The sequence below is a fragment of the Anopheles stephensi genome, chromosome 2, assembly GCF_013141755.1.
Source record: "Anopheles stephensi strain Indian chromosome 2, UCI_ANSTEP_V1.0, whole genome shotgun sequence".
NCBI classification, from domain to species: Eukaryota; Metazoa; Arthropoda; class Insecta; order Diptera; family Culicidae; genus Anopheles; species Anopheles stephensi.
The window spans coordinates 70,393,171-70,409,705 of NC_050202.1; the positions used below are offsets into that span (position 1 = coordinate 70,393,171).

General features: G+C 43.1%; 4 protein-coding genes across 14 annotated transcripts in view; 1 reads left to right on the plus strand and 3 right to left on the minus strand.

The window, feature by feature from the left end:
• Nucleotides 1-1,266: 1,266 nt before the first annotated feature.
• On the minus strand, nucleotides 1,267-2,935 carry LOC118504608. Its single transcript, XM_036039285.1, has 2 exons — nucleotides 2,630-2,935; nucleotides 1,267-2,552 (listed from the first exon to the last, which is right to left on the minus strand). The coding sequence occupies exons 1-2, from the start codon at nucleotides 2,630-2,632 to the stop codon at nucleotides 2,199-2,201; spliced, it is 357 nt and encodes a 118-aa protein (XP_035895178.1). The 5' UTR covers nucleotides 2,633-2,935; the 3' UTR covers nucleotides 1,267-2,198.
• Nucleotides 2,936-3,047: 112 nt separating this feature from the next.
• On the minus strand, nucleotides 3,048-8,413 carry LOC118504604 (glutaminase kidney isoform, mitochondrial). Of its 2 annotated transcripts, XM_036039278.1 has the most exons (5): nucleotides 8,135-8,413; nucleotides 7,442-7,739; nucleotides 7,069-7,152; nucleotides 5,028-5,124; nucleotides 3,048-4,950 (listed from the first exon to the last, which is right to left on the minus strand). In XM_036039278.1, the coding sequence occupies exons 2-5, from the start codon at nucleotides 7,597-7,599 to the stop codon at nucleotides 3,349-3,351; spliced, it is 1,941 nt and encodes a 646-aa protein (XP_035895171.1). In that variant the 5' UTR covers nucleotides 7,600-7,739; nucleotides 8,135-8,413; the 3' UTR covers nucleotides 3,048-3,348. The 2 variants fall into 2 exon arrangements, with proteins under 2 accessions (XP_035895171.1, XP_035895172.1); XM_036039279.1 differs by lacking the exons at nucleotides 7,069-7,152; nucleotides 7,442-7,739; nucleotides 8,135-8,413 and adding an exon at nucleotides 5,720-6,304.
• A 695-nt stretch (nucleotides 8,414-9,108) lies between these two features.
• Nucleotides 9,109-10,581, plus strand: LOC118504609 (dynein light chain roadblock-type 2). The gene is made up of 3 exons (XM_036039286.1): nucleotides 9,109-9,388; nucleotides 9,501-9,579; nucleotides 9,705-10,581. Exons 1-3 carry the CDS (start codon nucleotides 9,386-9,388, stop codon nucleotides 9,914-9,916), a joined length of 294 nt encoding a protein of 97 aa, XP_035895179.1. The 5' UTR covers nucleotides 9,109-9,385; the 3' UTR covers nucleotides 9,917-10,581.
• LOC118504603 (AP-1 complex subunit gamma-1-like) overlaps nucleotides 10,217-16,535 on the minus strand; it is a 31,801-nt gene continuing 25,482 nt past the window's right edge. For 9 of the 10 annotated variants that reach the window (XM_036039272.1, XM_036039273.1, XM_036039268.1 and 6 more), the window contains 7 exons: nucleotides 15,070-15,137; nucleotides 14,674-15,004; nucleotides 13,009-13,966; nucleotides 12,748-12,946; nucleotides 12,324-12,444; nucleotides 12,004-12,247; nucleotides 10,229-11,930 (listed from right to left, as the gene is read on the minus strand). In XM_036039272.1, the coding sequence (XP_035895165.1) occupies nucleotides 11,238-11,930; nucleotides 12,004-12,247; nucleotides 12,324-12,444; nucleotides 12,748-12,946; nucleotides 13,009-13,966; nucleotides 14,674-15,004; nucleotides 15,070-15,137 (2,614 nt within the window). In that variant the 3' untranslated portion in view covers nucleotides 10,229-11,237. Of the gene's footprint in view, nucleotides 11,931-12,003; nucleotides 12,248-12,323; nucleotides 12,445-12,747; nucleotides 12,947-13,008; nucleotides 13,967-14,673; nucleotides 15,005-15,069; nucleotides 15,138-16,535 lie in introns of all 10 variants that reach the window. The other variant, XM_036039267.1, reaches the window with a different exon arrangement.

Sequence of the window (16,535 nt, forward strand, 5' to 3'; positions counted from 1 at the left end):
TTAAGCGTCCAATGTTCGCACTCGCCGGTAAGTTAAAACCGTGAACCTCGCCCTGTTCGACAAACACGTGACGTCTTTGCGTCGAATCACTCGATCGTGGATCTTCCGAACCCACTTGAGAATAGCACCCGAGTGCTGCCAGTTATGCCACCACGCTCGTCGTTATGCGAAGGATGAGGTTGGAATTTATGCAATGAAATAAATGCTTCGCCCAGGATGCCTTAATAAAGCTGTCAGCTTTCGTTCGATGTCAAAACACTCGCACTCGTGGAGTGCGTTCACCTTAGCCCTCACGAGCGAAGGAACTGATCCGGGCGATCCGTATCATCCAGGGGGTACAGTGGTAGGGGTATTCTGCCCATCATTCTGAAGTTTGCCCAAGTGGAAACGATTGCTGAAATAAAGCTTAGGCTGTAAGGTGATATCATTTAATTAATGGCGGCGCAGTGTATAATGGATAATATAGAATAAAAAAAAGTATCGTTGCTCCGAAGAAAAACGCATCTGAAGAATGTGGTGTGGCGGTTGATTACTGTAATTTGCATACACATTTTTCAGATCCCATTCCTAACCTGTCCTTCAGAGTACTACCACGGTTACTTTGCATCTCGGCAAAGCTGTGAACGGCTTGGCACCTTTCTGCATCGGAAGACCGGGATGCAATTGCTTTTGCGCTTGCACAGCCACACATCGTGCACGTGCACCAAATTTTGACACTGAAATAATGTACTGCGAAACAATGTTTAAGAACATTGTACATCCCGCATCCCGTCCGTAGTGTGAAGCTAGGGCGTGTTTTTTCGTTCTGCAGAATGTGTGAAAATGTCTGACAATCGCCCAGAGGTAGAAAGTATGAAGCATCCCAATTAGCACATTTAAAACACTTTGGACGGTTTAATAATATGTCAGAGCAATGTCTCGCTTTAGTGCAAGTTTGTTGCGGTTCTTCAGAGTGAACATCAACAGAAGAAAATTACAAGCATAACTTCGAGTAACGCGGAATGATAACGATTATATCATATAAATGAGAGAGTTGGTATGACAAAGCTTATTGATTTATAAAAGGAATTCGAATGTACAAAAGACGAGTGCACGTTTTGGAATGCGTCCTTCATTGTAAAATGTGTCTTTAAAATCTTTCTTCTATGTTTATTGAGACCAAGTAATTCGAAAGACGGTCCTCATACTGGGACCATGTGAAGACCGGCGCCGTCGTCGCATCTTCTGTCATCATGCTAGTATATCAAAGATATTGAAGCATTTTTGTTCCAAGATGTTTTAAAAGTTTGTTTTTTAAGTTGCCTATTTGAACAGAATTTTACAAAAAAAAATCAAGCATTCATATGCTTGGGATTTGTTACAGTTGTACTTGACAATAAGCTATTATTCAAGTTATTGGGTTGGCTTTAGCTGTTTGCTATGTAAAGCCGAGACTGTCAATACCGAAATATTTTTAGGAATTTGTTCATGGTTGTTGGTTAGTTTTGTATTATTTATTTATTTATTTATTTATTTATTATTACGGACTGATGCCGTACTGTCACCACCGCGTGTGGTGACTGTGAATTAAATTCACGAAAACAAACATTGAAATAAAATTGACTAGGCATTTCCTCCTAGTCATTTGCCATATCCCGGGCATGCTCGGTTGTTAGTTTTGTATTAACCCTAATAAAAATTTACTTTATTCTGCTTTTACTTTATTTTCAATCCCAAAAGTTTCCATCGATATGTGCCAATTGAAATTTCATCCATGAAATGTAGTTCTGCTATCGTTTTAAACATTACCATTCTTTCTTACCATGTATTTTTTATGGAAAGCTTATATTTGATCGCGAATTCGAAGAATTTATCAAACAGTATGTTGGGATTCGCCTTAACATGCTTATTTCTCCCTTAAAAATGTGTTTTTCTTTAGTTATTATGACCCACTTTTAATCGTTCAACATTCGCAAGCTATGCATCAGCCGGCGCCTGACACTTCTGCAATGGTTAAAAATTAAAGCCTTATTGCATACTTTGAGGCGTACATAAAACTACTCAACAGCGTGCGGTAATTTTAAAATTTGACCGGTAAGAAGTTAAGCGTTTTCTTGCTAAAAGAAACTTAATTAAAAACCTTAATTTCTTAGAAAACTTTTAAAACTATATTTATTTTATTGGTTTATTTGGAATTATATAAAATACACTCTGTTTTCTCACTCAGGAACTTGCACGGTGATGTACAGCAAACCATGATCAGGATCGGTGCTAATGATAGCCTCATTGTTACGCGTCTTGATACGCAGCATAAGAAAATCATCATTCGCGTCCATTGTTTTTAGATAATAGCAAGCTTTATCCTTCAGACTAGCGTACAGACCGGCCGTTGTGATCGCTTCGCCCGTGTTTTCGATCGTGCTCCTAACTGGATGGCCAAACTCGTTCATTACGATCACTTGCTTCACGAGCCGTACCTGGCGAATGCGTTCGAAGCAGCAGTCGATGTATTTTTCGTGCAAATCTTCCGGTTCGGGTTCCGGTTCTGGTGGAGGGACACTTGGTGGTTTTTCCTGCGTCAGGAAAGAAAGCAACATTTTATGGTAAATTCTATACGTAGCACTTTGAACGGTCAAACGAAGATACGAACCATTACTTTCACTAATCGTGGCTACCACAAGACTGATACCGCGGTGTCAAAAACCAACCGAAAACCGCAGCACCTTCGCACTACCATACGAATAAAGGTTCAGCGAGCTATGAATCGATTGATGAAAGACACACCCACTTGTTCCAATCATAGACGCAGTCATAGGTAAAACAAATGTATCTAGGGGACCCTTACCCTTAGACAACCCTTATTTTTTCAACCAACTTCTGTTCTCCGACATGTGTCAGTCACCGCAGAAAAAAATTAGATTTTAGTGTTTGTTTTTCACCTCCCATAATAGGATTTCCGTTATTTATCGGCAGCATAACCGCACGGGGTGGGTTAGATCAATTTGTTTGATGCTTGTTTGAGCTAGGCGACATGAAAAAGGTACAATAAAAAACCACCTCGCGTTGGATACAGTCTCATTTGCATGTTCTAGTTTATTGATTTATTCGATTCGCATGCGTTGCTGCTAGTTGTACATGGATTATGAATGTTCGGTTTATCGAGTAGAGGGTATAATTGACATGCACCGGTTACAATGACGATATACATACACGCAGAGAGTGATAATATGTGTGTTGAAACGAGTACATGAATGCGAAACATCTAATTGACTAGCTAAATTATTTAAAATAACGTAGAATGGTGATGCTTCACTCTACACTTATGGTAGCGCATAATTATTGTCGTGCGTTTCGTTGCCTTTAAATAGCTTAAGGTAAAATTGGTGACCCATTCGATCCCTTCGTTCCTTTCCCGCTGGACGAACCATCACTGTCCTGGTCGGAGTTGTAGCCCGTTTCGCTAGCGTCAAACGTTTTTGCCTTCTGTACCTTTTCTTCCCACTGTCGCAGCAGAGTCACCACATCCTCATGACCAAACGTTTCCGCCTCGTCAATCGGACGATTACCCCAACGATCCTTAGGATCATGCGGTACGCCACAGTGTTCCAGCAGGAACCGTACACACTCAAAATGTCCTTCCGCACTTGCCAGATGTAGCGCCGTTCGGCCATCGTAGTCCGACAGTGTAATGTCCATGCCGGATAGTTTGTGACGTCGCAGGGCAGTTACATCACCAATCGCAGCGGAGAACAGTAAGTTCACCACCGACAGTCCCTTAGTTTCGTACCGATGGCGCCGTGGGTCCTTTTTGTTCGACCCATGCTTAATGTTGTCGTACAGATGGAAGTTAAACACGTCCACAAGTTCCTTGCAGAACTGTACACCTCGACAGCTATTGCCGAGCGGATCGAGCGGCGGTGACCACATAAACATACCCATTACGTTCGGAATGACTAGCATAACACCGCCCGATACACCGGACTTTGCCGGCAGTCCCACCTTAAACGCAAACTGACCACTAAAGTCATACATCCCGCAGGAGTGCATCAACGACAGCACATCCCTTACGTTCTCGGACAGCAGAACACGCTCCTCCGTCAGCGGACAGATACCACCGTTGGCGAGGGTAGCCGCAACAACCGACAGCGTATCGCAAGTAGCTTCCATCGAGCAGATCTGGAAGTAGAAATCCATGCACTCGCGTAGATTCGCCTTCTCCGGGTAACACTTGTGTTCACGCATGTAGAACCCAAGTGCGTAGTTACGATCGGCTGCCTCACGTTCCGACAGAAATACGGCATTGTTGAACCCGAGCGGTTCATTACCCGCCATACGGCTGAACCACGTCTGTGCGTAATCAAACTTTTCCGCCAACGTCATCTCGGGTTGAACCAACGTCTTTAGCAGCGAACAGGTAAGAATCGCACCAGCGTTAATCATTGGATTGTGTGGTTTCTTCTCGTAATCTAACACAAGCTCATTAAAGTTACGTCCACTCGGTTCCTGTCCGATGTACTGATGGACTAACTGGGCACCCAACTTTTCCAGTGCGATCGCATACGTGAGAGGCTTGCTGCAGCTCTGAAGGGTGAAGGGTACCGAAGTGTCACCGATCGAGAAACGTTGCCCATCGATCGTACACACGCTAACGCCCCAGTAGTCCGGATTAACGCGCGATAGCTGCGGGATGTAGTTGGCTACCTTGCCGTCCGCATTGCTTTTACATTTCCAGTAGATCTCCTCGATGTCTTTGGTGAAACCTTGGAAGTCCGGTATGACGAACTGGTGGCGGAAAGCGCGTGCGATCAGCACAATGTTCGGTGCGATGACGGCTTTGAACGTTTCCTCGTTCAGGTGCTGGGTGTGGGGAGACCCGTGCTCGTAGTTGTTGAGCTTGTGGACACGCTTCAGGTTTTCCATCATCTCCTGAATACGAGGATCCGTTCTTCTGATGCCAATCGTTCGAAGTTCCTAAAGAAAAATAAACAAAAAATATTTTGATACTGTCGAGCATCTCTGGAACACTCTGGAAGGACAAGTCAACTTACCGCCAAGAATTTTCCCATATTAACCGTGTTCGTTTCCTTGTTCTTGAACATTTGGAAAAGTTGGTCCTCGGAGTGTTTCTTGTCGGAATCACGTTGCCTAGAATGAAGAGAGTTTGAATTGGATTAATCTTAGTGTCTTGCTAAACTTAAGGAAATCGAATAACAAGATTCTAGATGTATAGTGACATTGACGCTTTCAATGGTTAAAATGAATGTTTTTCATATTCGACAGCCAAACCAAAAGTAAAAAGATTCTAATCAATATTAAGTATTTTTACTCTGAAGATAATGACAACATCTTCCTGCTTCTTTCTTGGCACTACAACCTCGAAAGAGCTCGGCCTGCCATTTCTGGTTTCCAATGACTTGATTCTACCCGTAACTGGATAGTCAAGTCCTGCATTCGGGGATGTGGTCTAAATGGGATGTGAACCTCGGTACTGCCGTGTGAAGGCCGGCGCTGCTATCGCCTCTACTACCGGACCGCCCAATATATACCAGACCACATCACCAATAGATATTCTCAAGATATTGCTCTTCTGAGTATAAAAAAAAAACCCTTAAGTGACTGAGAATCTCGTACTAAATCTCGTCAGAACTGGCATATCCTTGTAGAAAGGTGCTAACTTATCCGCTTGCAGAAGGTTTTTGTATCCATCACAAATACATAAATTCGTCACTTTCATTCGTACCTCACAAAATTAGCCAACAGCTTCACAAACGCTTCACGCTGCTGCGAGGTAACTTCATTGCTTTTCGTTCGATTTAACTTTTCGAACGTTTGTTCGCACAGTGTTTGCCGATCCGTATCATCGTCCTGCATCAGGTTCTCCATCTTGATTATCACTTTATCAACGTAACAGTCCTTTTTATCAGTTTTCCACACACTCGTTTAGCAATTTAAAACCCAATTTCACTATCTCCGGCGCACTGTAAATCCAACAGACAACCTGTCGCGTATGATAGCGAGCGTAAACTATCAAAAGATCAACCGTTGTGGTGGGCTTTTTATTTGCCCGAATCACTCGATCGATCCGCCCAAGACGGTGTAGGTGTGATAAACCATAAGCAATCGTCGTTTGATTTCCTATCGAGACGAAGCATTAGCAACTTTTCTTCCCACGAGCTTGCCCGGTGCACATTCTTTACCGAAGCTTTATTTGATTGATTTTACGACGATTGTGTTCCTGCGTGATGGACGGTATTACATGGCCTGTTACCAACAGGGGTGAAAGAAATGGAGCGGAAAACTGGACTATTATTGTGGTGAACGAGATGGGTAGATGTTTTTATTATCACGATCAACGTAGGTGACACTTTTTTTTGCTGCCTGGTATGTTGATGCTCAGGTGGGGACAATGCCTGTACTCATTAACTGGCAAGTAGCCGCTAACAACTGGCGATCAATATTTATGCCGTCGCTTAGCATTCCGTTGATGGTGGGGGATGGTGGCGATCTCCAAGCTCCAACTATTAAGCCGAGGAAGAAGTTGCCAGGGAAAGGCGTTTTGTGGCGTAGTTTTCGGGGGACCGAATCGTCACAAGGAAGCTGTTTACAAATGATTTGATGTTTATGAATATATTTCGTACACAAACATTGCGACGAGCCCATGAATGATACGACACACCGAATGCTACGAATGGGAACTTTTTAAAGATGTGTCTCTCCCATCCACTAACGTCATAATAGGTTCGACGTCATCATTCCTTATACGGGAAACGATAAAGTCTGCTCCAATGGAAATTCTTCAGACTTATTCACCAGACAAACAGCGAAGAACACCCGTGTCACAGTGCGTTCGTACTAATCTTGGAGATTGAGCAAACACCCTATGACTACCACCCTCTGGGACGCTCACGTTACACCACACCGGGGGGTAAACACGTAACCAGTTTAATGCTGCTCTCGGCGCGTGATTCTGACGTTATGTGGATTTTGTTGTTTACTGGTTAGCTTTTGGTGTGGCTTTGGTTAACTTTCTCACTTTTTTTGTTTTGCATGTAAAGATTTGTTTCAGGATTTCCAGGGGATAATACTTACTCATCGGCCTGCGGTGGTGGACGTTTTCTGTCGACATTGTAAAAGTGGGCCTTTTGGCTGTAAGGGCGTACAGTTGTCCAAAAGCTGGCAAGTGAAGAGAGATGATAGTGCGATAAAGAGAGGTGGGATGAAAAATGCACAATGTTGTGTAATAATAAATTTTTAATCTGTTTCATAAGGCAAGATTTTTTTGTATGTCCAGTAAAATTCCATTGAAACAGCTGATAATTACAGCATCTTTGACAGCACATGCCACGTTGAAAGGTAAGCTTCTTATTCTCTCTTTCCAGGGGTTTGCTTATCAATTACTATTACAACAAAATGACTGCTCAGCGAGTTTTTCTCAATGGTTTACTTCTTCATTCTCAGTTACCTGCGTTCGTCGGCTCGCACAGAAGAAGTATCTAAGCTAGCAACACTGTTGATGCCCGAAAACGACCTGTATCCGTGACTAATGACACTCGCTGCAGCGCCACCCTGAAGATGATGTGTTAAGTTTTGTAAATTTGCACATACACGAGAGATAATCATCTCAAACTCGACCTAAACCACTTTACTTTCTGAAGTGGAGCGCTTTAAAATCTCAGAAACATTCACTGGAAATACGATTTTTTCAACAGTTACACACTTTAAAGAGCCACCAGGAGGTTATTAACCTTTGGACGATTTTTCTGCATAGGAACAAGTATTGATTATTACACTGCCAAAAATTTGACAGCACTTGGTGTTCACTTTCTACGAGTGTTTTCCTTTCACAGTTGCCCAAACGATCATTTATTCACTGCTACAAAAAGGAGGTAAAGAAGCACGTGTTTAAAACGATTACGCTCACGTGTCTAAAATGCACGACACGTAGGGAATCTTTCAAATCGTTAAATCCTTTCCGAAAGCACTTTAGATGGCGTGCAGTTGTTGTCAGTCGCGTAAGTTGGTGAAGTAAGCAGCCCTTTTGCTTCCACTGGTTGGCTGATAAGGAAGAGCAAGGACACGCACACACTAGCCAGGACTCATGGTACGTTTTTCTCTCGCGAACAGTTTACAGCTGTCTCAGTTTTTCCACGCTCACGCTTTTCTCTGCTCACTACGTTGCGTTGTCGGCATACAGTCTGTGGGCGATGATGTGGACCTGCGCTTGGGCGACGAAAGGTAGTCCTGTCCTTTGCTATTTCTGGAGTGTACTAAACGGGCGCTAAACTCGAGCATAAGTTTGTCTCTTCGTTGCATCATCTGTGCGGGTGGTAATTCATCGTTAGTGTGAGTGTGTATGTGTGCGCAAGGTTAAAACAGAAGAGCGTCTGAGTTGGTCTTGAAAGTGGGTAGATTGTAGTGCATGGTGTATGGTGTATGGAGCGTTGTTACTTGCGTTTTCTATTTACATGTTATGTGCGCACGAGAGGATAAATCTGGGAGCAACAGAGACACCGTGTGTAAACATTCCACCACCAAAATACGCTATGATACAGCACCGTTATCGGCCTGTTGATAAATATCGGGATGGTCAGAGGATGAGAATGAGAAACTACTGCGCGGTATGCATAATGCTGATGGTGAAATAAATAATTTGTTAATCACGCTACCTCGTTTTATGAATGGAGCAAGATGAATCATGCGCCTTGTTGTGTAAAAATCGTCTCTACAATTACTACAACAACAAAAATTCTTGCGGGGTATTACAATCGGAAGGCATAGCAACAGAGAAGAATAATTTGAAATGATGAAATTCGTATGAGTGTTGTGATTAAAACAAGAAATGGAAAGTACTAGTGCGATCTCTTATCTTGTTCAAATATAGGATGCTAGCGCCTGGAAGCACATGGCAATTGGTATTTGAATTTACAATTGCAGCACGTGTTGGCTGTAATGAAGCGTTATGCATTCAATTTCATTGTGTGTATTTTGCTCAGTATTAGATGTATAAGAAGAAAGGTAGAAAGTTAATTACATATTAGATTATTGTAAACTCTTTTAAGAATATTCCGATCATATTATATTCTTAATGTTGAATTAAAAATTTAAAAATGGTAACCAGCAACATATTCACCACTCCCATCGATTATATTCACCACCACCGAGTAACGTCGTTACATCTTTCGACCAACCAACTGTCATCATGGTAACGCTGCGTTTGGTTGTCAAAACAAAGCGAATCCGAGGTGGCAGTGACGAAAATTTACACAGTTTTCCTGTAAAAGAAAAGTGTTTTAACCACGTTTCAGGCCTTTTTCTGAATTAAAATCAGCTTGAAAGGATAATCAAGCGCTAGGTGCTGCATTTTGCGTGGAGTTTCATAAGAATAATCTCCAATTAAAAACAGAAAATGGTAAGCATTGAGCAACCCCCTACATTATCGGTGCTGGCAAATGTTTTGGGAAACGAAATGTTTCAATAATTGTGTTCTTATGATGTATTTTGCCTGAATATTTTCTTCACAGTCGCAAGAGGTAGAAGAAACGCTAAAGCGAATCCAATCCCACAAAGGTGTTGTAGGAACGATTGTAGTCAACAATGAAGGTAAGCGCGGTTGCTAGCTAACGGTACATCGTTCGATGATGTCATCTTTGGTGCTACTGTCGGTAGGATGTTCCGTCCGGAAGTTACTGACCCACGCCCCCCATCTCGGCTTCTCTAAACCGTAGGCATTCCAGTGAAAAGTACGCTCGACAACACGTCCACCGTGCAGTACGCCGGCTTGATGAGCCAACTGTCCGACAAAGCCCGATCGGTGGTGCGTGATTTGGATCCCTCGAACGATCTGTCCTTTCTGCGAGTGCGGTCCAAGAAGCATGAAATTATGGTAGCTCCCGATAAGGACTTTCTGCTGATCGTCATTCAAAACCCGACGGACTGAATCCGGCGTTGATCGCACAAATGCAAAGCAGTGATATTGGAGGTTTCTTTCTTTGCGTTTCTATCACATTTCTATCGCTTTTTTTACCGGCAACAACCTTTAAACTGGCTCCGACCGTGTATGCTTGCTTGCAGCGGGAGATAAATTAATTTAAATGTAGTAAGAAAATCGTAATACACATACTCATCCATAGAAGTGTGATGTTTCCTTAGGAGCCATGCCACACCTTTTTCAAAATCTTATTTAAAGTGCATCTATTGAGTCGATTCGTGTAGCAATAACACACAGACAAAACGACAGTTTTTGAAGATGTTTTTTTTTTTGTTTTCGTCTTAACTTGCTTTATTTATAGGTCATCTATATAAAAAAAAAAAACGAAACATAAAACAATTGTTTCCTTAAAAGTCGCTTCACAAACATTCGAACAATTGTGTTCCATTGGTTTAAAAGTAACGAATACTATCAATTTTTCAACGTGTTCCTACAGAATAGTTCCGCTTTTCTATATTAGCCATCTTCCGGTGCAGGTATAGCGTCCGTACTGCACTTCCTACGCAACATTGATATAGAAAAGATTCGTAGATGAATTTCTTCTTAAAATCACATTCTGTGTAAGTTGCTTGTGAATGAAGGGGTCGTTGACCAGCGTACTTCGTGATAGAAAAGATGTAATTGAGCGTTTCAGTCATTCTCTTGGTGGTCATTTATCCGTTGTGATTAAATATGAATCGCTGGGATGGTCAAAATGTGCGTAAAACAGCGATCGATGCCCGTGATCTATGCTGCTCTACGGTGCTAAGATGAAACAGTTCCGAGTGTACTTTTTACACGTTTCTAGGAGATAGGTTTTGCTCTGGTCAATAAGTTTGGTCCAATTTATGTGCATACGTATAGGTAGGTAGGTTTGGTGGGGTAATGTTTCTTTTTTTGTGATAAAATACACTCTGATCACATGTGGGATACCTGTTGTTCAGTTAGAAATCCGTACTGGAACAGTGGTAAGGAATCGAGCGACAAGGTTTTGAACAAGAAGCCCCTTTTCTTATCATATTAGTTTTCCATCTTCATGGGGCATTGTAAAAGTGCAGCTCTGTTTCTAAACATTCTGTACAAAACGGTTCGAATCCATCATGCCCGCGTTTCTATCGTATGCTTTGTACCATTATTCGTTCTTTCTAGTTGCCGGAATCCATTTAACTGCGATTCTTCTTTCTATGAAATCTATCTTGCCTCTTCCGTCCGATTATGTCACTGTCTACAAATGCTAAGGCCATCTTTTCTCCCCAAAGCGCTACGCTTTTTAACGGCCATTTTGAAAATGCTAGCGTAGAAAACCGCTCGGAAAATCGTTCACATCGATCTGCTCCATCATGGAATAGTTTTCGACTTCGTACGAAAACCGAACCTTCATGCGCAGTCCCGGTCCTGCATGGCTGGGTGAAGTTTGCCGTGCAATCAATAGGTCCTGCATGATCGTCCCGCCCGGTGGCATCACTGTGCTCGAAGGCTCCCGGAGCGTCAGTACGAACGATTTTGGGACCGCCGCTTGAAAGAGGAACTTTTCGATCGTCGCTTGCGATCCGTTGGTTGTTTGAACGGTGATACGGGCTGAGGCAGTGGATGAAGGCTGCTGCTCGTCCACGGTAGGATGGATAAAGAACCGGATGAAGATGTCGTCCTTGTGATAGACGTCGATCGAAGGTATCGATGCAGCCGTGCCGGACGTTGCGTAAGCGATTGTCTGATGCGTTTGATTTGGGGCTGTTGGTGCTGTGCCTGCTGCTGCTGCTGCAAGTCCAAGCAGATCCATAATGCTGTCGGTAGTTCCTGCCATTGGAACGTTATTGTTGTACGAGGACAAACCGGCTTGATTAAAGCTTGTCGTTGGAGTTGGATAGTAGGGTTGCGTTGTGGCAGCAGCAGGTTGTGAAACGGGCACGACGGCCAGTGCATTGTTGCCGTTCCCATCGCTGCTGAAACAATCTCCCAGTAAATCCAGCAGGATATCCTGATTCTAGAAAGTAGAAAATAGTTTAGCAAAGATGTTCTTCATACTGAAAAGATTAGGTGGATAAATTTTAACTTACCGAAGGTTCCTGCTCAGCCTCCGGATCTTCCTGCTGCTCTTCCACTTCGGTTGACTCGGGAGATGCAAAATCAGCATTGTACTCCGAAGTCGTCAGCTCCGTTAGCTTCAGTTTTGGCATTTTTTCCAGCAACGAATTTCGCAGGTGTTTGTAGTTGGTGAATAGCTGCGAGAATTCGTTTGCACGCTGTTGCAGATCGATGTTCATGTGCACTCTGAATGAGTTGATGATGTTTTGAATTTCGCTAAAGGAGACAAATAGATAAAACTGATATTAACACGAAGTTCGTGACAGATTACTAGAAGAACTTGATTTCTTACGGTGTACAGCCATCTATTCGAACGCTAATCTTTGCCAACGACACCAGGATGTACTGCTTGGTGGTGATCGAAAGCTGCGGTGCCCACAACAGTTGCCGATAGTGTTCAATTAGCTCGAACTCTGCGTGTTTTGGAAAGAAAGAGAAAACTCGAAAATATACCACTGTTGTCGCCTAATCGATAATGGTTTCTGTATTGATTCAGTTTGGACTAGTCTTTTAGGAAGTGATAGACCAATCTTCCTGACGAGTATCAAATATGAATATCAAATGCAAATTGGATCGTTATTATTTATGCATCTTCAAATTAGTATTAATTGGTATTGGAGTGTCTGTTTAACACGCTCTTTCCGTTAACCACAGGAGTATTGATTGGTTACCATCCCAAAGCCTGGACATGATAACCATTCCTTCACCAAGCTTACCATCGAATCCCCCAGATTCTCCGTACTCGCCGATCGTCCATACAGCCACTTGCACCAGCGGTTGTCGGTTCTCGAGCTGGTTCATGTTCATGATGGCTTCCCACATTTTGTCGGTAATGAAACGCTGCTCGTGCTGTGGGCTGTTCGAGATGAGCTGAATGGTCGATGAGATCACATCGTCTCTGATGTTGTTTCCGGCCTGAAAGAAACAATAATATCACAATAGATAATGGTCCTCCCCGTCTACGTTCCTCAACTTACAATTGTGAGAATTTTTAACAGCACATCCAGATGCCAACGAATCGACGGCGAATAGGTTTCGGCCGCCAGTACGATCTTGCTGCTACAGAGCGCCTTCATTTCGGCGTCGGTCGATTCGAGGTAGCGCAGCAGTTCCCGCACAACCATCTCGATGTTCTGTGTGTTGATGAGGGTGAAAGACAGTTCCATGGCACATCGCTGTATCGATGGATCACCATCCGAAAGGCACTCGAGAATCGTTATGCGATGGCGCTGTACCGCCGTCATGTCTTTGTGTACGGTCTTGACGAGCGTTAGCAACCCGATGAAGCGAATGTTTTTATCGTTATTGAGCAGAAAACGTCCGAGAATGTTAACCGCCAGCACTCGCAAACTGTTCTCCGACTCAACGTTCATGATGGTGAGGACCGTTTCGTACAGTATCGCATTGCCGGCATTTTTGCTCGTTTCCGTACTGGTAGCGACCTGTGCCAGAACATCGTTCATAATTTCCGACTGTGTTGAATCTCCGTGGCCTAGTACACGCAACAGTCGCAGTATCTTAACCTGCAGGAACGGATCGCTTACACCGCTAACCAGATGCTCCGGCGAATAGCCGGTCACCGTGAGCGACTTCAGCATGCGCACCAGGGTAGGTATGATGGATTTAAAGTACCGCAGCACGGGCAAACTCTGTTCGCACATCTCGGTGATAAGTGTGATGGTAGCGATCAGGATACCGTGGTTTTTGTCCGCCAGGAACACTTCACACTTGGGCAGATAGTCCTCCATCAACTCCGGGACGCGTCGTACAAAGCGGAAGGCACATAGGATAGCTTTTTTGCGCAGGAACGCATTGGTAGAGACGATCAGACGCTCGACATCGTTGCACAGGTCGCGGGCCATCTCGGGTGATGCAATGGCGGCTAGTGTGCACAGTGCAGTGCCTACGACGAATTGTGTGGAGCTGTTGAGATCGCTGGATAGAGAGGAAAATGGTAAGTGGTTGTAATGATGAGTAGTCGAGTTACATTGTTGAATGCTGAAAGGTATTACTGCATACTGGCATACTTCAGTTCGATTTGACTTTGGGAAAGAGCGATAATTTAAAAATGCGCTACGATCGCAACTATAAGGACTTTTGAAGGAAAAGACTAAGAATTGAAGGAGAAAGTGTTAAGGCATAGGTCATATAACGACAAAAATAGGCTTACAGAGGAGCCGACTTGAATGGATCCTATCTAAATCATTAGCATTATATATTTTCAAATGATAACATGCACTTCATTGCTAAACACTTTTTTCCAGTATTAAATTGCCACAGAGGTTCTGTAGACAGTAGTTGATACGCAGTCGCCTTGTAATATAGCGTTGCATACTTTAAGAAAAGTGGTGCAATTCTCAAACATGAAACATGCGCCTCCATAAACTGTAAGCTGCCATTTTCTATATTTTCAGTGCCCCCAACAGGCTTCCATTATTATGATTAGCGTTTGCTTAAATCGTACAGCAAAAGCCAGAGCCATTTTCAAGAGCAGCCAGTTTGGAGTAAAAAAATAATTAATATCTTGGCATATTATGGCCGTTTTATGAAGGTGCCTTTTTTAAACCCCAAAGTTACGCATTCTTAATGGCGCATGCGAAACGTTTTTTTATAGGTTAAAGTTTCAAGTAACGCTTACTTACTTTTTAAGGCAGTTCGTAAGCAGCACGTGCACGTCGGTTCGTTCGTCCAGCAGCAGCATCGCGCCCAGATAACCTATCCGCTTGTCGGTATATTTGGAGCTAGCGGCCAGCTTGAGACACTCCACCTGTCCGAAATGGGCCGGATAGCCGAGCATGTGGATGTACAGCAGTTTGGCCATATTGCGACATTTCCAGATGCAGTCCGTCTCGCGGAAGGTACTTCGGATGTAGGCACATTCTGTGTTGACCACCGCCCGTTCCTCGGCGGCCGTTCGACAGGCGCGGATCTGTCGAATTAGCTCCCGCAAGCGTGTTGGGGCAGGCTTTCGTACTGTAAGCAAATGGTTTAAATTAACACACAATCTAGCGACATTACAGTAGTAGCCGTATACCTACAGATATTGGTTTCGATTGTTTCGTTGATCACCTGTTTGATATTGTTGATGGTCAGACCTGGACTGTATCTGTAATCGAGTACATATTTTAATATTATTTTTTTATAAAAATGACTCAAAAAACTAAAGCTTGTTGCTTATTTAATTTTGATACTGATTTGGCAAAAACAGATTTTTCCTAAAGTCAAACTTTTTTTGTTGTTTACATCGATCGTTTATGAATGAATTTAATCAACTTGCCACTTGGGGTGGAAAAAGGCCAATCTCATTATTGCTTAAATTATTCTTGCTCGGATCTCTATCTCTCTTTACGACCGACCGGCAAAGGCCAGCAGCTTCGAGCTGGTTTGTCTGTGGGCGATTTTTCATCATCATTAGTTTAGGAAGGTGTTGCGAATCCGTCTTGCATGTACCACTAGCACCACTGTTGTGTCTTTAGTGTCGTTTATCCTATTTAACCTACTCCAAACCCTAGGTTCCTTTTATGTGGTTTGCCTTGGGTAAAATAAATAATTTTGGGTTGTCTGAGAAGTTTGTTCACAAATTGTTGAAGATGTTATTTGTGGAATATTTGTTTCGTTTTCACATGTTGAAATTAAATAAGAATCATAACAAATTCGACAGATATTTTTAGTTAGAAGAGCCCTATCTGCTAATGTTACGAGTTGTTTATCCTTTATTTGTAAAAAAATAGCATTATTTTTTTAATCCTAGCTCAAAGTTCCTGTAAAAATCACACTTTTATTAGAATAACCTAATGAAGCCAGGAAAGAAAATCCTTGTTAGAGCCGTGGTCGTAAACGGGCAAAGAACCCACGGCATCTAACACTCATTTACAGCAAGCTTCAATTTCGTAATCAGTTTACGTGTCCGAAGCAAACGCAAAGGGCCATGAAAAGAAACATAGGCCGTCAAAGCGTTCCCGGCACCATAGCAAATCCCACAAGCCGTTACTTTGTACAACCGTTGGGTTAGCTCGGCTTCCTGTTATCCATGCGCCACCATGCGTCTCCATGTGCCACCATGCGCCACCATGCGCCTCCATCCGCCTAATCTGTGTGCAGTTACTACATCGAAAAGTATGTTTAAATGGGTACAACGAAAACAAAAACGAAAAAGAAAGAAGAGAGCATCGTACGAAATAAAATAAAGAGTAAAATGAAACATATGCAAATACGCAACGATTTGTAGGTCAGTATTGACTGTGTGTGGCTGCCGCCGGCATTCCATGGATGATGTGGGTTTTATTTGATTAAAGCACAGCGGCCCGTTGGGTGCACAGTCACCGCAGTAAGGTGACGCCCGCCCAGGGTGCGAAACAGGCCGTGTCGGGACCATAAACCACAAAATGATAGTCCATAAATTATTTGTTTAAGCATCCATCCCATTGGGGGTTTGAATATTTGAGCAACAGCGCAGCACTTTGATAAATACATCAAAGATTCGCACATTGGGGCGAAATATGGT